Genomic DNA, 27,173 nt, shown 5'->3' with positions numbered 1-27,173 from the left:
TTCTGTTACACTGCCAATCTGGTTGACCTTCAACAGTAGACAGTTGCAAGCCTTCTTATCTATACCAGTTTGTACACGTTTTGGGTTTGTTACCAACAAATCATCTCTGAAAATAAAATACACCGTACATGTATATATATATACTGTAAAAGTTGTTAAGTGAGTGACACGGAAACAGTGGCGAATTTCCCAACTTGACGAAAAATCACTAGCTTAAATATCAATCAACCTGTCATTAAGTTTTACAATTGCATGATTCGCTAACATTTCCTCATGCGAAATGTCTGGAATTTAAAATTTTCTAACTTTTACGACACATAAAAATATCCACTTATATGTCTTAAACCATGTTTATGACCTCTGTAAGACACAAACCTATAACTCCCTTGTTGACAGGGCCATGCCTTGAATATCTTTCTCCTCACCAGGAAAATATCATATCGAAGCACATACATTGATTTTGTGTTGAGGTAAAAAAAAAATGATGTTTTCTAACACAATGTCATTATTTATTTAATAATTATAATAATGTAGACAGAGAGGCTGGCATACATGGCTGTTTCCTATTGAAGTAGGTGTGCGAGGGTTTTGTTCGCAATCTGTGTGCCGACTGATGACAGCGATAGGAACTACTGGAAGGGATAGACGTAGGGCAATCCCGAGCGTGCGTCTAGCTAGCTGTGGCTGAGACAAAAGGAGAAGAGCTGGAAGCAAACGACCTCCACACCGTAAGACGGTGGGCCAACTCACCAGCAGATATACATGGATAAGGGCGAAATATCAATGACGGCGAACACCATGCTGATGATGAAGGTCGATCAGCAATCTAGAAGCACCACAGACAGGAGATCGACAGAAGATCTACATAAGTTGCGTTCCAGACTGTATCTTACTCATCTAACAACTGGACATACAGTGACTTCTAGGAAAGACTAGATGACAACCGAGAACAGATTGGTGACACTGGAAAGACAGATGACCACCAGGAATAGACTGGAACAGGGGCACTAGGGTTAGCAACCCAAACTGCAGTCTTCGTGAGAGGACACCCACAAGCAAGCTACAGACTCCAACAATGAAAGACACCCCCAGAGTCTACCGAGAGGGGGGGAGGATGATAGACTCACTTGGACGGATTTTATGGAATCGACGCGGCCCGCACAATCGACTATGAAAACAGCAACAACAGTTATATGCAAATGCGGAAAGGTCTGCAAGAACCAACGAGGTCTACGAATCCACCAAGGCAAGACTGGTTGTCAACGTGCGAGGCCCCGAGAACAGCGCTTAGTCGGTTTGACTAGTGAGATGCAGGAGTACCCCAATCCGGATTCAACCCACAGTATTGAGGAACTCTCCGTTTTTGAGACAACACAAGATGCCTCTCATGACCCAGAGGTAGAAGATGAAGACCCTCTCCTAGAACTACTTAAGATTCCGGGACATTGCAGCCAAGAAGCAGAGCAGGTAGCTGTTCTGGATAGACCACGTCTAGACCCTACCACTAGTCAAAGGAAACAAAGGATTATATGGCCCAAGGCATCAGACAAGAAAATATGGAAACTCCTAGACGGTGACCTGGATACTATTCTCGAGACATCCATGCAAGGACCAGTGGACCGGAAGCTACACACCCTCTCTCCTTAGTCTACTCTGTAGCAAAAGAAAGGTTTGGAGTGGAGGAAGCAAAGGTACGAAAGGAGGCCCCAAAACCTAACAGACTCAGTTACGCATTGAGAACCTTCGAGGGAACTCCGTCAGCTGAAGCAAAGATACAAGAAGAGCTCATCATTAGAGCGACTCGGGTTATCCCAGCTGAGAGACACAGCACGAGCAGAGCTGAAATCCCTGCGGAAAGCCGAAAATACGAGGAGGAAGGCCCGGGAGAGAGCCAAGAAAAGAATGGCGTTTACAGCCAACCCCTACAAGTTTGCAAGAACTCTACTTGACAAAGAGCGATCGGGTGTTCTTGAAGCCCCGCTGGAAGAGGTTGAAACATACCTTCATGAGACCCACTCCGATGCTAGTAGAAACAATGCATTAGGTGACTGTGAACGCATAGACCCAGCAGCACTTCCAGAGATTGAACTCATAACTACAGAGCCAACACTGGGAGAAGTAAAAGAGGTCATCAAAAAAGCAAGATTTGGTTCTGCTCCTGGACCTAACGCCATCCCTTACAAAGTGTATAAGATGTGCCCACTTCTACTGAAAAGGTTATGGAGGCTTCTCAAGGTGGTTTGGAGGAAAGGTGAAATACCAGATGCCTGGAAGGAAGCAGAGGGAATATTTACTCCCAAGGAAAGGAACTCCAAGAATGTCAACCAGTTCCGGACCATCTCATTGCTCAATGTTGAAGGGAAGATTTTCTTTGCTATCCTTGCAAGAAGACTTACATCTTACCTCACATCCAACAAGTACATCAACACTTCCATCCAGAAGGGAGGAGTGCCCGGGTTCTCAGGTTGTGTAGAGCACACAAGCGCTATTTCACAGCTCATAAGAGAGGCAAAGGCAGGGAAGAAGAACCTCACAGTAGTTTGGCTTGATCTAGCTAACGCATATGGTTCCATCCCACACCAGCTGATCTACACAGCCCTCCAACACTACCATGTCCCAAACCATGTGCAGAAAATCATCACCAGCTACTTGGATGGCATCAAACTCCGGTTCTCTGTTGGTGACCAGCTGACAAAGTGGCAGAAGTTGGAGAAAGGTATTGTAACCGGATGTACAGTTTCCGTGGTACTCTTCGTTATGGGAATGAATCTTCTAATCAACGCTGCTCTAAGAGAGACTCGTGGACCAAAGACAGATTCAGGGATTTACTTGCCATCCAGTCGAGGTTTTATGGATGACCTCACTCTCACCACAACCACCCATGTACAGGCGAGATGGATGTTAACAGCCCTGACAGATGTCGCTTCATGGGCTAGAATGAAATTCAAGGCCGCAAAGTCCAGATCTCTCATTATCAAGAATGGCAAAAACCACAGATAGGTTCATTCTCAGAGTACAGAATGAGGATATCCCATCTATCACTAAGAGTCCAATCAAGTGCCTAGGGAAGTGGTTTGATGCAAGCCTGCAAGATGGTGACAATGTCAAGAAGCTAGAAACCCAGGTGGAAGACGGGCTTAAGAAAATTGACAAAAGCAATCTCCCTGGGAAGTTCAAAGCCTGGTTATACCAGCATGCCTTACTTCCAAGGCTAATCTGGCCTATGATGCTGTACGAGATACCAAGCTCAAAAATTGAAGCCTTAGAGAGGATTACAAGCAGACACCTCCGCAAGTGGTTAGGAATACCACCCAGTTTCTCCGGTGTAGGACTGTATGGAAAGAGCAATCAGCTTCAACTCCCATTTTCTTCACTGGTAGAGGAATTCAAGACAGCGAAGACAAGATTGGTGCTCACCCTCAGAGATTCCCCAGATGAGCAAATCCGGGAAGCAGGGATTGTAACCCGTACAGGCAGGAAGTGGTCAGCATCAGAGACCGTTAACCAGGCTGAAAGCTCACTTAAGCTCAAGGACATTGTGGGAATAACCGCTGTGGGACGACAGGGAATTGGTGCTACCAAGACACCCCTGTGGAACCAGGCAGACCAGAAGGAGAGACGTGCCATGATTCAGTCAGAAGTCAGGGGGGCAGAGGAGAGTGCAAGACAGGCTAGAGCAGTAGGGATGGGAGCACAGGGAGCATGGACTTCATGGAACACCATAGACAGGAAGCTGACTTGGGAAGACATATGGAAGTATGAACCATTACGGTTATCCTTTCTTATCAGGTCAGTCCATGACCTCTTACCCTCCCCAGCTAATCTCCACAGGTGGGGACTTACAACGGATCCAGCATGTGACCTGTGCGATCGTCCTGGCACTCTGGAGCATGTTCTTTCTTCCTGTTCCACTGCACTAACACAAGGAAGGTACCGATGGCGTCATGACAACGTCCTTAGGGAGGTGGCTGACTGGCTTGAAGGTGAAAGGAAAAAGGAACGAAGGAGTAACCCCAAGCTTTGTCAGATTAACTTTGTAAAACCGGGTGAAACTGCCAAGACACAGTCGCCACACCAACCATCAGTTCTAGATGGCGCAACAGGTTGGAACATGGAGGTGGATCTTGGCAAGAAGCTTGTTTTCCCAAGTATTGTCCAGACCAACTTAAGACCAGATATCATACTGTGGTCTGAAAAAGGAAAGAAACTCATCATGATCGAGTTAACAGTACCTTGGGAGACAAGATGTGAAGAGGCCTACGAGAGGAAGAAAGCAAAGTATACGGAGCTACTCAACCAATGTAGACAGAGAGGCTGGCATACATGGCTGTTTCCTATTGAAGTAGGTGTGCGAGGGTTCTGTTCGCAATCTGTGTGCCGACTGATGACAGCGATAGGAACTACTGGAAGGGATAGACGTAGGACAATCCAGAGACTGAGCCAAGCTGCCGAGCGTGCGTCTAGCTGGCTGTGGCTGAGACGAAAGGAGAAGAGCTGGAAGCAATCGACCTCCACACCGTAAGACGGTGGGCCCACTCGCCAGCAGATATACATGGATAAGGGCCGAAATATCAATGACGGCGAGCACCATGCTGATGATGGAGGTCGATCAGCAATCTAGAAGCACCACAGACAGGAGATCTACAGAAGATCTACATTAGGTGCGTTCCAGATTGTATCTTACTCATCTAACAACTGGACATACAGTGACTTCTAGGAAAGACTAGATGACAACCGAGAACAGATTGGTGACACTGGAAAGACAGATGACCACCAGGAAATAGACTGGAACAGGGGCACTAGGGTTAGCAACCCAAACTGCAGTCTTCGTGAGAGGACACCCACAAGCAAGCTACAGACTCCAACAATGAAAGACACCCCAGAGTCTACCGAGAGGGGGGGAGGATGATAGACTCACTTGGACGGATTTTATGGAATCGACGCGGCCCGCACAATCGACTATGAAAACAGCAACAACAGTTACATGCAAATGCGGAAAAGTCTGCAAGAACCAACGAGGTCTACGAATCCACCAAGGCAAGACTGGTTGTCAACGTGTGAGGCCCCGAGAACAGCGCTTAGTCGTTTGACTAGTGAGACGCAGGAGTACCCCAATCCGGATTCAACCCACAGTATTGAGGAACTCTCCGTTTTCGAGACAACACACGATGCCTCTCATGATCCAGAGGTGGAAGAAGCAGACCCTCTCCTAGAACTACTTAAGATTCCGGGACATTGCAGCCAAGAAGCAGAGCAGGTAGCTGTTCTGGATAGACCACGTCTAGACCCTACCACTAGTCAAAGGAAACAAAGGATTATGTGGCCCAAGGCATCAGACAAGACAATATGGAAACTCCTAGACGGTGACCTGGATACTATCCTCGAAACATCCATGCAAGGACCAGTGGACCGGAAGCTACACACCCTCTCTACCTTAATCTACTCTGTAGCAAAAGAAAGGTTTGGAGTGGAGGAAGCAAAGGTACGAAAGGAGGCCCCAAAACCTAACAGACGGCAGTTACGCATTGAGAACATTCGAAGGGAACTCCGTCAGCTGAAGCAAAGATACAAGAAGAGCTCATCGCTAGAGCGACTCGGGTTATCCCAGCTGAGAGACACAGCACGAGCAGAGCTGAAATCCCTGCGGAAAGCCGAAAACACGAGGAGGAAGGCCCGGGAGAGAGCCAAGAAGAGAATGGCGTTTACAGCCAACCCCTACAAGTTTGCAAGAACTCTACTTGACAAAGAGCGATCGGGTGTTCTTGAAGCCCCGCTGGAAGAGGTTGAAACATACCTTCATGAGACCCACTCCGATGCTAGTAGAAACAATGCATTAGGTGACTGTGAACGCATAGACCCAGCAGCACTTCCAGAGATTGAACTCATAACTACAGAGCCAACACTGGGAGAAGTAAAAGAGGTCATCAAAAAAGCAAGGTTTGGTTCTGCTCCTGGACCTAACGCCATCCCTTACAAAGTGTATAAGATGTGCCCACTTCTACTGAAAAGGTTATGGAGGCTTCTCAAGGTGGTTTGGAGGAAAGGTGAAATACCAGATGCCTGGAAGGAAGCAGAGGGAATATTTACTCCCAAGGAAAGGAACTCCAAGAATGTCAACCAGTTCCGGACCATCTCATTGCTCAATGTTGAAGGGAAGATTTTCTTTGCTATCCTTGCAAGAAGACTTACATCTTACCTCACATCCAACAAGTACATCAACACTTCCATCCAGAAGGGAGGAGTGCCCGGGTTCTCAGGTTGTGTAGAGCACACAAGCGCTATTTCACAGCTCATAGAGAGGCAAAGGCAGGGAAGAAGAACCTCACAGTAGTTTGGCTTGATCTAGCTAACGCATATGGTTCCATCCCACACCAGCTGATCTACACAGCCCTCCAACACTACCATGTCCCAAACCATGTGCAGAAAATCATCACCAGCTACTTGGATGGCATCAAACTCCGGTTCTCTGTTGGTGACCAGCTGACAAAGTGGCAGAAGTTGGAGAAAGGTATTGTAACCGGATGTACAGTTTCCGTGGTACTCTTCGTTATGGGAATGAATCTTCTAATCAACGCTGCTCTAAGAGAGACTCGTGGACCAAAGACAGATTCAGGGATTTACTTGCCATCCAGTCGAGGTTTTATGGATGACCTCACTCTCACCACAACCACCCATGTACAGGCGAGATGGATGTTAACAGCCCTGACAGATGTCGCTTCATGGGCTAGAATGAAATTCAAGGCCGCAAAGTCCAGATCTCTCATTATCAAGAATGGCAAAACCACAGATAGGTTCATTCTCAGAGTACAGAATGAGGATATCCCATCTATCACTAAGAGTCCAATCAAGTGCCTAGGGAAGTGGTTTGATGCAAGCCTGCAAGATGGTGACAATGTCAAGAAGCTAGAAACCCAGGTGGAAGACGGGCTTAAGAAAATTGACAAAAGCAATCTCCCTGGGAAGTTCAAAGCCTGGTTATACCAGCATGCCTTACTTCCAAGGCTAATCTGGCCTATGATGCTGTTACGAGATACCAAGCTCAAAAATTGAAGCCTTAGAGAGGATTACAAGCAGACACCTCCGCAAGTGGTTAGGAATACCACCCAGTTTCTCCGGTGTAGGACTGTATGGAAAGAGCAATCAGCTTCAACTCCCATTTTCTTCACTGGTAGAGGAATTCAAGACAGCGAAGACAAGATTGGTGCTCACCCTCAGAGATTCCCCAGATGAGCAAATCCGGGAAGCGGGAGGGATTGTAACCCGTACAGGCAGGAAGTGGTCAGCATCAGAGACCGTTAACCAGGCTGAAAGCTCACTTAAGCTCAAAGGACATTGTGGGAATAACCGCTGTGGACGACAGGGAATTGGTGCTACCAAGACACCCCTGTGGAACCAGGCAGACCAGAAGGAGAGACGTGCCATGATTCAGTCAGAAGTCAGGGGGGCAGAGGAGAGTGCAAGACAGGCTAGAGCAGTAGGGATGGGAGCACAGGGAGCATGGACTTCATGGAACACCATAGACAGGAAGCTGACTTGGGAAGACATATGGAAGTATGAACCATTACGGTTATCCTTTCTTATCAGGTCAGTCCATGACCTCTTACCCTCCCCAGCTAATCTCCACAGGTGGGGACTTACAACGGATCCAGCATGTGACCTGTGCGATCGTCCTGGCACTCTGGAGCATGTTCTTTCTTCCTGTTCCACTGCACTAACACAAGGAAGGTACCGATGGCGTCATGACAACGTCCTTAGGGAGGTGGCTGACTGGCTTGAAGGTGAAAGGAAAAAGGAACGAAGGAGTAACCCCAAGCTTGTCAGATTAACTTTGTAAAACCGGGTGAAACTGCCAAGACACAGTCGCCACACCAACCATCAATTCTAGATGGCGCAACAGGTTGGAACATGGAGGTGGATCTTGGCAAGAAGCTTGTTTTCCCAAGTATTGTCCAGACCAACTTAAGACCAGATATCATACTGTGGTCTGAAAAAGGAAAGAAACTCATCATGATCGAGTTAACAGTACCTTGGGAGACAAGATGTGAAGAGGCCTACGAGAGGAAAAAAGCAAAGTATACGGAGCTACTCAACCAATGTAGACAGAGAGGCTGGTATACATGGCTGTTTCCTATTGAAGTAGGTGTGAGAGGGTTCTGTTCGCAATCTGTGTGCCGACTGATGACAGCGATAGGAACTACTGGAAGAGATAGACGTAGGACAATCCAGAGACTGAGCCAAGCTACCGAGCTTGCGTCTAGCTGGCTGTGGCTGAGACGAAAGGAGAAGAGCTGGAAGCAATCGACCTCCACACCGTAAGACAAGACGGTGGGCCAATCGCCAGCAGATATACATGGATAAGGGCCAAAATATCAATGACGGCGAGCACCATGCTGATGATGGAGGTCGATCAGCAATCTAGAAGCACCACAGACAGGAGATCTACAGAAGATCTACATTAGGTGCGTTCCAGATTGTATCTTACTCATGCTGTAAAAACAAGGGATTAACTTCAACACATGATCAACTCATAGATATGATATCAGGCTTGTATTTTATGTATTTTTTTTCAAAATTGCCTAAACAAATTTTTGCTTTTGTTGATCTCATAAAAGCCAGCAATATAGCTCACTGATACAAGACACTAATTAGTTGACTTTTTAACTTAAAACATGATTCAGGAAAAGTACTAAATAAACCTTTATCCAACCGAAGTTTTTGATATTACTTTACACTGCTTTAAGTTTTGAACAGTATAATTGAATTTATAATCATTTCAATAACAATATATTTGAGTCGCGCCATGACAAAACCAACATAGTGCGTTTGCGACCAGCATGGATCCAGACCAGCCTGGGCATCCATGCAGTCTGATCAGGATCCATGCTGTTCACTGTCAGTTTCTCTACTTGTTATAAAGTTTGTAAGCGAACAGCATGGATCCTGATCAGACTGCATGGATGCGCAGGCTGGTCTGGATCCATGCTGGTTGCAAACGCATTATGTTGGTCTTGTCATGGCGCGGCTCATATGAACATTCAGCTATGGTATAGAGCTGGTTCAAACTATAATCATTAAATACAAGAGCCATGTCAACATGGCCATCCCCCGCCGAATGTGTTTGCTCATTGGAAGAATGTATATGTAGTAAAACAGAATAATTCTATTTTAAGAGGTCTTTTGGTAATGAAAACTGATGGCTATAGTGATTACAGATTTGAAACCTATGTGAATACTGATGGCTGAAAAAAACAAAGGGCAATAACTGAAAAATAATGCAGGGTAGGTTATCATTCTTGTGTGCTGCATCCCTCCTCAGTAAAATCTATCCACCTATGAAGTTTCAAGTTGATACCTCAAATACTTTTTGAGAAAAAAATTGAATTGAAAAATTAAGTATGAAAAAATAACAAAGGGCAATAACTCAAAAAATTATAAAGGTAGAGTTATCATTCTTGTGCAGTGCACACCTCCTGAGTGAGATCTATGCACCTATGAATGTTTCATTTTAATATCTCAAAGGCTTTTTGAGTTATGCTCTGGACAAAAATTAATTTTGAAAAATAACAAAGGGCAATAACTCAAAATTAATGCAGGGTAGAGTTATCATTCTTAAGCACTGCACTCCTCCTCAATGAGATCCATCCGCCTTTGAAGTTTCAAGTTGATACCTCAAATACTTTTTGAGATAAGCTCTGGACAAAATAGCATGAAAAAAACAAAGGGCAATACCTCAAAAATTGTATAGGGAAGAGTTATCATTCTTGCGCAAGCAACATTCCTCCTCAATAAGATCTATCCACCTATGACATTTCATGTTGATATCTCAAACACTTTTGAGTTATGCTCCACTCAGGTGAAAAATTAGGTATGAAAAATAACAAAGGGCAATAACTCAAAAAATTATGAAAGGTAGAGTTATCATTCATGTGCACTGCACACCTCCTGAGTGAGATCTATGCACCTATGAAGTTTCATGTTAATATCTCATAGGCTTTTGGAGTTATGCTCTGGACAAAAATCCATTTTGAAAATAACAAAGGGCAATAACTCAAAAAATCATGCAAGGTAGAGTTATCATTCTTGTGCACTGCACTCCTCCTCAATAAGATCTATCCACATATAACATTCCTCCTCAATAAGATCTATCCACCTATGACATTTCATGTTGATATCTCAAACACTTTTTGAGTTATGCTCCACTCAGGTGAAAAATTAGGTATGAAAAATAACAAAGGACAATAACTCAAAAATTATGAAAGGTAGAGTTATCATTCATGTGCACTGCACACCTCCTGAGTGAGATCTATGCACCTATGAAGTTTCATGTTAATATCTCATAGGCTTTTGGAGTTATGCTCTGGACAAAAATCCATTTTGAAAAATAACAAAGGGCAATAACTCAAAAATCATGCAAGGTAGAGTTATCATTCTTGTGCACTGCACTCCTCCTCAATAAGATATCTATCCACATATAACATTCCTCCTCAATAAATCTATCCACCTATGACATTTTCATGTTGATATCTCAAACACTTTTTGAGTATGCTCCACTCAGGTGAAAAATTAGGTATGAAAAATAACAAAGAGCAATAACTCAAAAATTATGAAAGGTAGTTATCATTCATGTGCATTGCACACCTCCTGAGTGAGATCTATGCACCTATGAAGTTTCATGTTAATATCTCATAGGCTTTTGGAGTTATGCTCTGGACAAAAATCAATTTTGAAAAATAACAAAGGGGAATAACTCAAAAATCATGCAAGGTAGAGTTATCATTCTTGAGCACTGCACTCCTCCTCAATGAGGTCTATCCACCTATGAAGTTTCAAGTTGATAACTCAAATACTTTTAGAGATATGCTCCGGACAAAAATGTCGGACGGAAGGACGGACGGACGGAGACTATTTCTATATCCTCCGCCGAAAATTTTCGGCGGGGGATAATAACCGCTGGCTGGCCTGATTCTATGCTGGTTGCAAAGACTGATCACTTTTGGTTCCATCAGGTAAAAGCTACTTGTTCATCCTTACCCCACAATCTGTATGTCTGTTTCGCCAGTGAGTTTTGTATATGCTTCCCAGTCATCCTGGTCAAAGGGATCTTCAATGGAAACTATTGGGTAATTCTTGATGAAATCTTTATACAAGTCCCCAAGCTTATCAGATGACAGCTGCAATAAGTAATTTAGTAATTCATGTCCTGTGTTGTAACAAGGCTTTATAGGTTCACATATTACTTGAGCAATTTCAAACAGAAAGATGGCTGTTATTTTTCATACAGAGCTTAAGTCTGAAACAAAAAATCCAAAATTCTGGAATAATCTGGAAAGCTTTTACCCATGCATATTTTCAAACCATACTTTGACCAATTTCAGAAACAATGTGAAAAATAAACTTTAAAAAGTGCTATGTTGAAATGTATGCCATGCCTTAAGGTAGCTTTAGGTCTTAAGTGTTCCCATTATTTATACTGTGACAGGCCAACATCAGTCCGTGAAATTAATGTTTTGCAGTATAATATTTAATAATATTAATACGCAATTTAAATTTAAAACATTAAATGGTCTAAAATGGTATTGAATTGACTATTTTATCAAATAATGCACAACAATTTATTAGGAAAAGAATAAATTTGAACAAAGTATCTTATTATGTTTAGGTTTTATATAGGGTCTGATCAAAAATTTTTTATGTCGCACCAGATCAATGAAAAAATGATAAAAAAGAAGTTTATAAGTAATTAAGCTTTGACAGCAAGAACTAGCTTTTGGGATGCCTTGATCTTGGTGACACTGACATTAAATACACCCTTCCCGATCAGTCAACCTGGGGGGGGATAAAACAAGAGCTGTCCGTAAGACAGCGCGCTCGACTTTTTTATTGCTTGCCAATAAAAAAAGTTTTTGCAGTAAAAGGCAATACAAGAATCTCTGTATTTTTAAAGTGAACTAGTTGTTTGATACCCTTGAATATTACAGCAATGTTTATATGACATAATTTATGGTAAAGTGAACAAGTGGATAGGAATGAATTTTTTTAGATTTTTAAGTTTTTTAGTGCTTGCCTATAATACAAAACATTGACAGTTAAGGGCCATAATTCAAATAAAATCTTTGACAGAATTACCTTCTCCTGGACATGTTTGGAATCATGATTGTAAACAAGTATTCCAACTTTCAAATTAATATCTCAAACAGTTCAGTCAAAAAGTGGACTGGTACTAAAAAACTTAACCAAGATTCTAAGTCGATAAAAGGCCTTAATTTTTAAAACAAATCCTTGACAGAGTTACCTTCTCTTGCGTACAGATGGGGTAATGATGTGAAATAGCATTAAAAGTTTCAAAGCAATATCTCAAAGGGTTAAGGCAATAAGTGGATTTTACCCATATTCAATGTATTTTCTAAGTCAAAAAGGGGCATAATTCTGTCAAAAACCTTGACAGAGTTTATGTCCTCTTGTCTGTTGATGAAGGTCGTGATGGTAAACAAGTATGGTCAGTTTCAAAGCAATACCTCCAATGGTTTTGAAATAAAGTGAGGTGGTACAAAAAACTTAACCAAGCTCAATACACTTTCTAAGTCAAAAAAGGGCCATAATTCTGTCAAAAACCTTGACAGAGTTATGTACTCTTGTCTGTAGATGGAGGTTATGATGGTGAACAAGTATGGTAAGTTTCAAAGCCATACTTGTAATACTTCTGAAATAAAGTGGGGTGGTACGAAAAACTTAACCAAGGTGTGACGCCGACGCCGACGCCGGGGCGAGTAGGATAGCTCCCCTTTTCATAGAAAAGTCGAGCTAAAAAAGTAATAATCCTTACAAATTTTGTTTTGTCGGAATCTTTGTTCTTGAAGTCTAGATCGTACAATTTATCTTTGCAGAATTCGGATGCTGCTACATCCATGCCAATTTTGATCTTGCCAGTGTACCCAGCAATTTCAATAGCCTCAGAGAGGAGTTTCAGGCCCTCGTTGTTGTCCTGTATGTTTGGAGCAAATCCGCCTTCATCTCCCACATTGCACGCTGTAATGAAACAAAAACTTCTAAAGAGTGTGCATGCGTTGACAGTTTCTTTAAGGCCCATTATCAGGGTTTTCATTATTAACAGATTGGCGATCTATATCATCAGTAAAAATGCTTTCAAAATCATTTACTTTCAACCTATAGATTGAAATATCCCCCCTTGACCCTTGGCAAAAGTCATAGTATTTGTTGGCATATCTGTTGCCCTGTATTATGCCCAAGAAATATTTAATTTTTATGTCATAATAACTTTTCAGTTTTGGTGTTCTGTTACTTTTTTTGGCAATTAATACTTTTATAGGGATTTAGTATTTTGTATGGATGTTTAACAATACAACAATACTACTTTGTTTAAATTTTTCTTTTATGGCAAATAATTTTACAGTCAGCACTACTTTCATAGGGTGATGCTGTAAAACCATTATTTTAATGTTATCAAATTCAAATTAATGAAAACTATAATCATTTTTAAGGCATTATGTGCCTTTAAGAATAATATAGAATACAGTTTCATCCTAATTCAGCTCATTTTAAAGTAATGTACGTTTCCATTAAGACAAGTTACTAAAGCATAGAGTTTTTTACTGAAGAAAATAGTGAATCATAGACTTCTGTACTTAATATTGTTGAGATGGCATGACTGTACTAGTGTGCATACACAACTGTCAATGTCCCATTAGTTCATATGCACAACAAAATTTCCTTCCCAGGAACAACTGCCCTGCCATGGGGGCATATTATCAGGTAACTGGGGGGCATTTGACCTCATTAAAGTAAATACTATAGACTTTAGATCAAACAGGAGAGCTTCAACATAATTATGTCCATTAACACTTATTTTTGAGAAAACAAATTTTAAAAGTTGGTTGGTCAACCAAACAATATAGACCATGGTCACACTGCACTTTGAACACTAAAAATTTTAAAAATCTAATTGTAAGCAAATAATTCTTACCATCTTGGCCATACTTTTTCTTGATAACGCTTTTCAGATGATGATACACCTCTGTTCCCATTTTCATGGCCTCAGTGAAGGATGAAGCCCCTGTAAAAATCAGGATGAAATTTAACATACCGTACATGCTGAATAAATGTGACATAGCGGCAAAAATATCCAAAATAAAACAAACAAGAGGGCCATGATGGCCCTGAGGTCGCTCACCTGTATATAGCCCCCCCCCCCCCCGGCCCAATTTTTACCCAAGGGCTTTTATTTGTTTATTTGAACAGACTTGGTAGACACCCATAAGAAGATGTTTCATGCAAAACATCTAAGTTCTAGCTCATTGGGTTTTTTAAAAGAAGATTTTTAAAGTTTTTACTATACACATAGAGTAAAAAACAATGACACCCCTCGGGCAGGGCCAGTTTTGACCCCTGAGCTTTTATTTGAACAAACTTTGTAGATATTTACTTAAAGATGTTTCATGCTTAATATCTAAACTCTAGTTATTTGGGTTTTTTCAAAGAAGATTTTTAAGTTTTTGCTATGTATATAAGGAAAATCAATGACCCCCGGGGCGGGGCCAGTTTTGACCCCAGGGCTTTTATTTGAACATACTTGGTAGACACCCATTAGAACATGTCTCATGCTAAATATCTTAGCTCTAAACTCTTTTGGTTCTTTAAAAAGAAGATTTTATAAGTTTTTACTATATGCATATAGGGAAAATCAATGACCCCCTGGGGCGGGGCCAATTTTGACCCCAGGGCTTTTATTTGAACAAACTTGGTAGACATTTACTAGAAGATGTTTTATGCCAAATATCTAAGCTCTAGCTCTTACGGTTCTTTAAAAGAAGATTTTTTAAGTTTAAACTATATGCATATAGGGAAAATCAATTACCCCCAGGGCGGGCCAATTTTGACCCCAGGGCTTTTATTTGAACAAACTTGTAGACATTCACTAGAAGATGTTTCATGCCAAATATCTAAGCTCTAGCTCTTTGGGTTCTTTAAAAAGAAGATTTGTAAGTTTTTACTTTATGCATATAGGAAAATCAATGACCCCCCGGGCGGGCCAATTTTGACCCAGGGCTTTTATTTGAACAAACTTGGTAGACATTCACTAGAAGATGTTTCATGCCAAATATCTAAGCTCTAGCTCTTACAGTTCTTTAAAGGAAGATTTTTAAAGTGTTTACTATATGCATATAGGGAAAATCAATGACCCCCCGGGGCGGGGCCAATTTTGACCCCAGGCTTTTATTTGAACAAACTTGGTAGACACTCACTAGAAAATGTTCCATGCCAAAAATCTTAGCTCTAGCTCTTACAGTTCTTTAAAAGAAGATCTTTTTAAGTTTTTACTATATGCATATAGGGAAAATCAATGACCCCCCGGGCGGGGCCAATTTTGACCCCAGGGCTTTTATTTGAACAAACTTGGTAGACACTCATTAGAAGATGTTTCATGCCAAATATCTAAGCTCTAGCTCTTAGGGTTGTTTAAAAGAAGATATTTAAAGATTTTTCTTTCGGTTGCCATGGCAACCAGAGTTCTGCATGGAATTAAATTCTTTGAACAATTTTTAAAGGTGACCACCAAAGGAACATTCCTGTGAAGTTTGGATGAAATTGGCTCAGTGGTTTATGAGGAGATGTCATTTAAAGCAAAAGTTTACGGACGGACGACGGACGGACGCCGGACGGACGGACGGACGGACGCCGGACGAAAAGCGATCACAAAAGCTCACCCTGTCACTTTGTGACAGGTGAGCTAACAAAAAACATCAAAAGCATGTTTCTGGATCTTTTTTTATTAGGTTTTACCAACACATTATATGTTATATGGAGACTTTCCAGCTTTACTGGTGGAGGAAGACCTCAGATGCCCTTCTGTACATTTTTCAGGCACAAACTTTGTAGAACCACCAACGTTCTGTTAGCTAGCAAGATCTCTCCTCACATGAAAGAATCCAAAGACCCTCGCGGGATTCAAACCCATAGTAGTAAGATGCAGTTTCTGGTTCATTATTATTTGAAAAAAAAAAGATTAAATACTTAATAGGTTATTTTTTCTTATCAAATGTTTGTTAAAGCCCTTCCCCTCATTTCTCAATTTTTTTTTTAATCATTGAAAAAACATACCTATCTGATAAGCTAGCCTTGTGAAAATAGAAAACCATGGTCTTAATCTTAAACCAAAAAAGTTTGAACTTGCACACTTACAATAATCATATCATACAGAATGCAATCTCAAAACATTGGTTTTTTTCACTCAATAAAACAGCTTGTAAATTTCAGACCAATGGGTTTCCTATTGAACCAATTTTGAAGATAAACACATATCGATAATAGTTCTTACCTGTTGGAAGGATCATGAATTCCTGCATGGCCAGTTTATTACCAGCGTGGCTACCGCCATTGATCACGTTGAATGATGGAACGGGTAGGATAACCTCTTTGTTACCAGCCAAGTCGGCGATGTGTCGGTACAAAGGAACACCTTTGGCAGCGGCACCGGCCTTACAGACTGCCAAGGACACTCCAAGAATAGCATTGGCTCCAAATTTAGCTGTAAAATAGAAAAATATATTTATCATTAAAAAAAAATGTAACATAATATGATTTAAAATAAATTTATCATTTAGCACAGTGTACTTTCACAAAGGGCAGTTTAGCAAAAAGTAATTGGTACATATGCTCTGTACAGCCACAAATTCAATCTAGCATAAATAAATTAATTTTTACAGTCTTTAATTAAAGATTTAGATTTTTTTTTTAATTTTGTAATGCTGCAAAATACAACGTTGGATCAATGCATTAATTCTTACAATATGTTATTCTACTGGCATGATGTTACCAAACATATTAATATAAACTAGAAATTATAAATTCATAACTTAAGCTTTCAGGACAAATATTGTTAAAATGAAATATGATAGCAAATTGTAAGGATTTGTTAACTTTAGGACTTGTTAGGCAAGATTGATAAAATCATTCAAGTGTCATAGAAATTAAAAGGAACTCTATAAAAAATACTTTTTATTAGGCTTTGATTTTTAGTTAAAAATGAAAATAGAGACAGATGTATGGCCCCCATAAGTTATAAAATACACAACAATTCCCAGTTTTCTCTTTAATACCCGTCTTCATTGCAAAAAGACAATTTTGTCAAAAAAAAAGGTGTGGATTTTATTTCAATCATATTCGGAGCTTGATAACAATCAATAAAACATGTCAAGTGAATCGGAATTTATTGATTAATTATATGGTATTAGGGGATTAATCTCTTGCTAATATTAGTTAAACCATCCATCTTAAAATGTCACTCACTCACTTTGATGTTCATAAAATATAATCTTTTAATCAGACTATGGGTTTAAGTATGAAATTGATGATAACGAGCTATTTTAACTCACTTATCTGTCAAAATGAAGGACACAATTTTGTTAATGCGTTCTTTACTACGTTATAAATTTCACAAATATTGTGTAATAAATAGGAATTGTAGCCAAACGGTTAGCTGGCTAATAAAAGAGCAATCTTTTGATGATATTATCAGATAAACAAGGGATGTCGTTAAACCCGACATCTGCCCCCTTAATAACTGTGAAATAATGAAACATCACTTAAAATCACTATCAATGACAAATTGTCATTTTTTATTTCGAAATACCAAATTTGAGCTACCAACAAGCGCTTAATGCTAACCTCTTACAGTTAATGCTAACCTCTTTCAGTTTCAACAGATGAAGGTTTAAAGAGATTCCCCTGAGGCCCAAAGACTTAAATATATAAAACTTGAAATTCTTACAAAGATTGACAGGGGCACTCAAATTTGAATAATATGCAGTAGATAATACAGAAATATTCTCAAAATTAAATTTAAGCAACTCTCAGCCTGATTCAGCTTAACATTGAATTGCTTTCAAATTTGTGATCATTTTGCACAATTTAAATGATTATTAAGGAACAATGTATGAAAAAATGACCAGAAATTTTGCAAAAAAAAAAGTTATAATTGGTCAAGGCCTACCATCAAATGGCCACCCCCAGCTTAACAAAAAAAGCTCAGTAGAGTCCCTTTAATATCAAGTCAGTAAAGTCCCTTTAATATCAAGTCAGTGGAGCCCCTTTAATATCAACTATGTGGAGTTCCTTTAATATCAACTTGGTAGAGTCCCTTTTATATCAACTCAGTGGAGTCCCTTTAATATAAACTTGGTGGAGTCCCTTTAATATCAACTCAGGAGAGTCACTTTAATATCAACTCAGTAGTGTTTCTTTAATATCAACTCAGTGGAGTCCCTTATATATCAACTTGGTGGAGTCCCTTTAATATCAACTCAGCAATGTCCCTTTAATATAAACTCAGGAGAGTCACTTTAATATCAACTCGGTAGTGTTTCTTTAATATCAACTCAGTGGAGTCCCTTATATATCAACTTGGTGGAGTCCCTTTAATATCAACTCAGTGGAGTCCCTTTAATATCAACTTGGTGGAGTCCCTTTAATATCAACTCAGTGGAGTCCCTTTAATATCAACTTGGTGGAGTCCCTTTAACAGTCCCAGTGAAACTTGAAATGATCTTACAGGACAATAGGTCCTGTGAAACCTGGTATTTTACAGGACCTCGGTGACAATTACAGGACCTAAAAAATTTGTATAATTTTCCCCATTTATAGTAATTATTAGGGATAAGTTTTTGGGGGCAAGTGCATACAAATTGCATTTTTTGAAGTGTTGATATTCCATTTTAAATAAGATTGACCAAACATTAGGTTGACTAAAACAATGCATGCACGTAAAAGTTTATTAAATATTATTTTGTAACAATAAACAGCAAAACTACAAATGTTGTAAAATCATTAATGAACTGAATGCTTTGCAGGCAGTCTTATGTTTTTTCTTCTCTATCATCATTATCATAGGTTTCATGTAGCTTGTTTTGATTTAGTCACTGCAGCCAAGTGACTTTGTGCTGAAATAAAAAAAGTAAAAACACTTTTTAGTAAATCATATAATTCATCAATTTCAATATTTCCCCAAAAAAGTATTTCTTGACAGTTCAGAGTCGTAGTTAATATAAACTTAATAAGGTTCATATGGATGTTGTTTTTTTCCACTGAATTATAAATAATATTGTCCTCTAATAAATACTTTAAGTTACATTTAATATTCGAGCATCACGATCATCATCACAAATAAATTTTAACTTCTTTTAAATTATTTACAACTGTTCTTACAGAAATTCTTATAAAGAATAATCATCGGGTATTCACCACTACGAGTGTTTACAGAAGTTTATTTACCTATCATTTTCATGCGCCATTGAAGCATTTGACAAAAAAAATTGTAAAAATCAAAATGTTTGACTGAAGTTTTTGGCGACAAGTTTTTGTAAAGCAAACATACATGTATATCAACATGATTACTAGACTTACCGACAAATTTATGCACTAAGCAATTTATGCGCTATGTATGTCCTTTATTGGTCTTAATTGACATCTGTTAATATTGCTGTTTGTTGATACATGTACATGTATTTGATCGGCAAATATCAACACTCCGGAGATGTCACCTGTTGACTTCCAACATCCGCTCAGTTGTATCGCCGCGTTTCATTGGTTTTCCAATTATACCGGCCAATGAAAATTGGTTTAACAGACCGTTACGATATAGGCGGAGCGTGGAAGATTTTGACAATTGGAAAATTATTGCACGTGTTTATCCTAATAAGGGCGACATTGTTTTTGCTTTCTAAGCAAACTGGAGATAGAGTGCCTAGAAACGTGAAAAGAGTTTCTTTTTTTATAGTTCTACTGCTAAAAAAAATTACTGGACAGTAATTCCGGAGAACTTTCTAAATTTGTCGGACCTTTCAAAAAATTACCGGACATGACCGACGGTCCGACGATGTTTCGCTTGGACTGCTTTAATATCAACTCAGTAGTGTTCCTTTAATATCAACTTAGTGGAGTCCCTTTAATATCAACTCAGTAGTGTTCCTTTAATATCAACTTAGTGGAGTCCCTTTAATATCAACTCAGTGGAGTCCCTTTAATATAAACTCAGCAGTGTTCCTTTAATATCAAATCAGTGGAGTCCCTTTAATATCAACCTAGGAGAGTCCCTTTAATATCAACTCAGTAGAGTCCCTTTAATATCAACTCAGTAGAGTCCCTTTAATATAAACTCACCTTTGTTTTCAGTTCCGTCAGTACTGATCATCTTCTTATCAATAGCTTCTTGCTCAACTTCATTCATTCCCTAAATCAAAAAATGACAAAGTAAGGCATTTGAAACAAGACTTCACATATTTCTTGCATTTTTTAGTTAAGAGTATTCCATGTAAAGATCCTTTCACAAAATTATAAAAAAATGCATTACCTAGCATTTTGTAAACCACTTGTTGCTTTGAAAATAAGGAAATAAGTTTGACTGTTCAATGTAAGGCAAACTAATAATTACTGGTTGCTTGAAAATATCTGAAGTCACCACCTTCCATGGTTACATAGCAACTTTAAAGCTTTAGTTTTTTTATGCCAGGTACAAAACTTGAACTTTCCTTTTCAATTTTCTTTAAAAAACAAGAGCTGTCACCCAAGTGATGAATGCCCTTGAAAAGGTTTCTTAAGCTTGCAGGTATTATGATAAGAAAAGAGAATGAAAGCAACTTATTGCTGAATATTGTTCTTTGTATTATTGTACCTGTAATCTCTAATTGTGATAGCATGAACCTTCAAAATATAAACGTGACCTGGACCTTTGAAGAAGGGATGTGGTTCCTAGACGCGACAAAATGTTGTTATGAGATAGACATTTGTGCCAAATTATTTCAAAATCCCTCAATGCATGACAAAGTTACAGTCTGCACATGATTGTTGTGTAAGTGGTAACACACGGACATGTGCCTTAGCCGAGACACATTGTCTTGATGTGGTAGACATTTGTGCCAAGTTATTTCAAAATCCTTCCATGCATGACAAAGTTACAGTCCTGACATGAATGTGTATCTTTAAACTCTTCTCCAGAGAATGAGTACCTTCAAACTTTAAGTGTGACCTTGAAGGTAGGGACATGGGTCTTTGTCACGACATGTCGTCTTGATGTGGTAGACATTTATGCCTAGATATTTTTAAACTCTTTGATGCATGACAAAGTTACAGCCCGGACATGAATGTGTGTACCCATAAACTCTAATTGTAATAAAGCTAACTTCAAAATGGTAGCGTGACCTTGACCTTTGAGGTAGGGACGTGATAATTGGACAGGACACATCGTCTTGATGTTGTAGACATTTATGCCAAGTTATTTTAAAATCCTTCCATGCATTACAAAGTTACAGCCCAGACACAATTGTGTGTACCTATTAATTCTAATTGTGATAATGTGAAACTTCAAAATGATAGTGTGACCTTGACCTTTGAGGTAGGGACTTGGTCCTTGGATGGACACTTCGTCTTCATGTGGTAGACATTTGTGCCAAGTTATTTCAAAATCCCTTAATTTATGTCAAAGTTACATTCTGAACACATATGAAGTGGGGATGCACAGACAGACGATGCGATTATATTATGCCTCCCTTCGGGGGCATAAAAAAACTAATTTATTAATGTTTTGGCACTTATATCCTGCTGTAATCTTAAACTGTTGCAACTCTTTATTATGTCTTTAATTTATTTTGTGTATGGGTTAGTTGCTTCTGAGAAGAGTACCAGAAATTACTGAACAATTCATAATCAAAGAACTTCAATCTCTTGATTTCAAAAAATCAACTGGTCTAGATGGTATAGGACCTAAATTTCTTAAAATCAGTTCTAAAATTATTTCCAAACCCTTAGAAAAGATATTTAATCTCAGTATATCAAATGGCATATTTCCTTCAATATTTAAAAAAGCAAAAGTTACACCTATACATAAGAAGGGCAACAAGAATGAAGTAAGCAATTACAGACCAATTTCAATACTACCAGTCCTGTCAAAAATTCTAGAAAGACATGTTAGTGATCACTTAAAATCATTTCTTGAAGCTAACTCTCTTTTTCAACCAAATCAATCTGGCTTTCGCACAAATTATTCATGTGAAACGGCTCTAACTTCAATTGTTGACAACTGGATTAAAGCAATAAATGAAGAGAAACTTATAGGGACAATATTTCTTGACCTTACAAAAGCATTTGACTTAATCAATCATGAATTGTTATTAAAAAAACTAAAATTGTATAAAATAGATAAAAATTCAATTTCTTGGTTCAGATCATATTTAAGTAATCGTTCACAACAAGTATGTGTGTCAGGAAAATACTCTAATGCTCAAGATGTTACATCTGGTGTACCTCAAGGCTCAGTTTTAGGCCCTCTTCTTTTCATTATTTACATAAATGACATGCCTTTGCACTTATCACATTCCATTTCAAATATGTTTGCTGATGACACTTCCATTACAGTATTTGGACAAGCTATCAATTCAATCTGTATAAATCTTGAGTCTGACCTTGACTCTATTCAACAATGGTGTACGAGAAATTCAATGATTCCAAATGCCAAAAAAACCAAAGCAATGATTATTTCCCCTTCACATAATATCTACAATATCATCAATAATTCTAGTGATTTCAACATCACTCTGCAAGATGAAAGCATTCAATTCTCAGAAACAGAAAAACTTTTAGGAGTCCATGTTGATCATACACTTAATTGGAAAACACATGTCAAGATGACGCTGAATAAATGCAATTCCTTACTATATCTACTTCTGAGAATTAAACCATTTCTAAATCTTCAAGTTAGGAAAATGTTCTTTAATGCATACATTCTTCCTCATTTAGACTATTGTTGCCTATTTGGGGTAATTGCAGTAAGGAACTCTTAAACGACATGTATAAATTTCAAAAACGTGCAGCAAGAATAATACTTGATAAAGATTTTGATGCGCCTACTGATGAGTTATTTTCTGAATTGAACTGGATGAAATTCTCTGATAGAGTGAATTATAAAAAGGCCATTTTAGTATACAAGTCCCTAAACAATCTTCTCCCTGATTATATGCAAAATCTTTTTACAAATACAGAAAATAAATCATTAAGATCATATGAACAAAAACTTCTTTTAGTCCCCAAACCAAGAATTGAATTCTGCAGAAAATCCCTATCATATTCAGGCTCAAAATTTTGGAACTCCCTCCCTTTAAACATAAGAAATTCTTCCAACTTACAAACATTCAAAAACAAATTATCTTAAATGGTGGGTTCTCTGGTGGGCACCAAATAATCTAGCTATGTTTTAATATCACATATATACATGTATGTCTCATAAAATGTACAATTTCATACTTTCAAATGTTTGTATTCATTTTCTTATTGCATTTTTCAATTACTCAACTTTTCTTTGTTGTATAACTTGTATACATTTAGTTTTCTTTCTTTGTTTATATAAGTCTTTGTTTGTAACTGTATATATGTACATTTTTGATAGAGGCTCATAGGGAAGACTGGGCTTGCCTAACTATGTTGCCTCTTTAAATAAAGTCTTTATTATTATTATTATTATTATTATCATACTTACCATAACTAATCCAGCAATAGTGTTGTTAACATTGTTGACAGCATTCATTACACCTGCAATAGAGGGCATGTTGTCATAAACTACCACCTTAATTCTTAATATTGAATTGGGAACAATTATTTATCTGGCATATGATTATAAGATTTTATTTGTGTGTATACTCATATGATAAAAATATAACCTGGCACTTCTTTTAAGATACAAGTCAAAAATGATCTGTTTTTCTCAGAAATTGAAACACTGAGCCTGATATTTTGGGCAGCTAAAATTTAATCTGAAAAAGCCTGTAAACACAAATAACTAAGGCTTTTTTATCTTCTAGAAACATCTTGTTACAATATCAGAATGTTATTACTTATTTATATTATTCATTCATTCCAATGATTCCATTAAAATAATGTGTATCTTTAAAATGTTAACTAACTACTGTGTCAATGAGAAAACATTTATTGTAAAGATGAGTAATTTGAAATCCTTACCCTTTCCATGATAGGGCTTGCCTTTATCTCTCATTTCCAAAGCTTCATAAATACCAGTGGATGCTCCACTTGGCACAGCAGCCCGGAACAGTCCTGAAAAAGTAGTTTGATCATGTATTCTTTGTTTGATTTAATGTATGGGTATGTAGACCTGTTTTTTTTCTCTCAATATAGCTTCTTTATGGTTTCTTTCTGTGTTCTAAAGTAATCTTTCATGCAATTAAATCATGATTGTGTATTTATATGCAGTTATTTTGATATGAGTGAGACTAAAAAAGTGTTGGAGCACCAAACTAAATACCATATTCTAGTATATACCTGTAACCAGACAACTTTCGGTGATGCTTTGTTAAAATTGGGAAAAAATACAGTACTTAAATTTTGTACATGTAGTTATTAAATGAATGAAAAGAATCACTGTCTAGCACGGCATCTTCAAACAATTAAGCACCATAATAGTGAAGAAACCCTTATTTTCAAAGATATAGAATTTGCTATTCAATATTTTTATTTTGAAATTTTCAACTGGGAAAATTTTCCAGTGGATTGGGAAAATAATATACAATGTACTATTTTCAACTGGGAATATGACCGAACATCGGCTATAAAATAAGCCAAATAAAATTCCTGCTTGTGATATTAGAATTATGGTGCACAAAATTGATAAATCCAAGTACATGTATGTATATCGTCAAATAAACCATTTGTTACAATGACCATGATAAGTCATACTGAATTTACTGATACAAATTGAAAACTTAATGTATGTTTTCTATAGCAAATTTTATATCATAGCATTTTACAATATGGGAATTTTAGCATTAAATAATCTTTTTGGCCTTGTAAAATATCAAAATGCATTTACAAAGAATATTTTCAACATAAACAATGTGTTGGTAAAGTTATGAAAATTAACTGTAAGGTCATTTTTATTTACATTTAATATTGATTAATGGTATAAATTTTTTGTTGATATTTTGTCAGAATAAGTAAAAAAGAATAATATTGTCAGAATAAGTAAAAAAGAATAATCATTTACATTGATGCAACGCAAATAATATATGGGCATCAAGCTTATTGCTTGTTTCTCCCTTGAACAAGTTCCTTTGCATTTACTATTGATTTTTTTTTTTTATTTTTGAAGACCAAGTTTTCCAAACTTATAATGGCACAACAAAAATCTTTACTGGGTTTTACAGGATGCAGAATCCTGAATTAATTTTAAACTAAATATGTTAAAGTTGATGTACTAGTTACTGAGTTAATGACTCTTTGCAGTCTTGTCAGTTTTAACTTTTAAGTTATTAACTGTCATAAGAGTGTGACATATTATAATTTCAGGACTCATAAGAAAGGAATTATGGATCCAAATGCACCCCTAACATATGGTTACAATGGCTACTAGCCTCCATACCTACATATATATCTCTTATGTTATATGAACAAATGAATATTCTATCTATATATCTTCCATTAATGTCAATTTATATATCTTATCAAAATCACAAAAAAGTTAAAAGCAGTGTTTCTGCCAGAGCGCGTTTTTGCGTTTTTGGCGCACTATTTTCAGCCATGACGCAATGAAATTTAGTTAGTGCGTATTTTGTGACGCAAGAATTTCACCGTCGCTGATTTCAACACAAGTCAGATATACAGACTATAAACCGTCAATTCAGTATAAAAATGTACGGAATGTTTACCGTGGGCTCCACTATAATTTAATGAGAAATGAAATTTACCGGTCCGTGGTCCGGCATTTAGCCCAATTTTCAACTAGTTAATAAACGCTTGCATTTATACGTTACTGCATATATTGAAAGCGCCCAGACAAAATTATTTATTTTGTTGTCGTCATATTCTGCAAACGAATAACTGTCTGCTGGAAAATGCAGTCTGCGTATATGTTAGTGTTCATCTGTGCTGTTCTACAGAAATTAGAAACTTCGAAGGGAGGGATAGCGACAGGAGAATGTTTCTAATTTCTGTAAAACAGCTAAGGATGAACACTAACATATTTAGTGTCAAGCTTTATTTGGCCCTTGATTACGTCACTAGGCGGTACTATGAAGCACTATGAAAAATAGAAGGCGACTATGAACGAATTTCAATATAGTATCGACTTTCTTTCTTCTATGAAAAATTAACACACATAATTTTTTAAGAAATACAGCGTTATTATTGGATGACAAATAATCCAAAATAGCAGAGATTGACCAATTTCTTCACGAAAAATATACAAAATATTGTAAATAAAACTTATAAAGTGTTACCTGTTTTTTTTTTTACATTTTTGTTAAATTTATTGGCATGACCCTATTGAATTTGAAATGACCCCTAAAATATCATACAGGGGGTCATAAAAGACCCTCAGAAAATCAGAGCTGGCAGAAACACTGTAAAAGAGTTGTTTCAAATGAGAATAAAAGGATATTTTTGTTCTTTTGCTGCAATTTTACTAAACTGATTATATATTCTCTGATTTTAAGGTCTGTCATGTTGCAGAACAATGTCAATGTTTGATTGTTTCTGGAAACAAAGACACTTCACCCCTCATGTTGTCAGGGTAAAGGCACTTCATGATTCATACATGCTCAAATTGCAAAAATATCCATTACACTACTACTTGCTCAAATCAATTAAAAAGATAAATTAAAATAAATTACCTTTTTCTGTAGTAACATCAACTTCAACTGTTGGGTTACCTCTACTGTCGAAGATCTGACGAGCTTTCACTGATTTGATAGGCATTTTTCTTGTTATCACTAGGAACCTTGCAGAAAGAAAGAGACAGGATTTCTTGAAATGACCTGACAAGGCCGTTGTACAAGGAAATATCATTCAATGTCAAGGTTACAGAAAGCACAATCGACAAAAAAAATCTCAAAAAGTCAAGGTCACTCCCGAAAATATGCAAATTTAAGCGATTTAAATAGTATTTTCATTTTAAACGTCATAGCTACGAACTCATTTGATTTAATATTGCTTAATGTCTAAGTAAAAAAGAATATAAATGCTCAATACCTGATATAATTTAATCAAACTTGAACCTTACCGGCGTCTTCCGTGAAATGTCCTTGGTCTGTGTCGAACAAGCGCTTGGAAGAAACTAATATGCATGCGAATACTGACAAAAATCGTTGTCGGCTTGTACCGAT

General features: G+C 37.8%; 1 protein-coding gene across 1 annotated transcript; it reads right to left on the bottom strand.

Annotated features, from left to right (window-relative positions):
* Nucleotides 1-9: 9 nt before the first annotated feature.
* Nucleotides 10-27,173, bottom strand: LOC132726570 (enolase-like; the record flags this gene model as incomplete). The annotated part of the gene is given in 10 exon segments (XM_060711907.1): nt 10-106; nt 11,032-11,171; nt 12,824-13,026; nt 13,982-14,071; nt 16,334-16,543; nt 20,173-20,242; nt 23,540-23,592; nt 24,019-24,111; nt 26,682-26,788; nt 27,071-27,173. Coding segments are annotated over 10 exon segments (1,128 nt in total), but the record flags the coding sequence as incomplete, so codon positions are not given.

This window comes from Ruditapes philippinarum, unplaced genomic scaffold (genome assembly GCF_026571515.1).
Source record: "Ruditapes philippinarum isolate M1 unplaced genomic scaffold, ASM2657151v2 ctg12103_1_1_1_1, whole genome shotgun sequence".
NCBI lineage: Eukaryota > Metazoa > Mollusca > Bivalvia > Venerida > Veneridae > Ruditapes > Ruditapes philippinarum.
The sequence above is the reverse complement of the archived record's forward strand: the minus strand, read 5'-3'. Positions and strand labels throughout refer to the sequence as shown.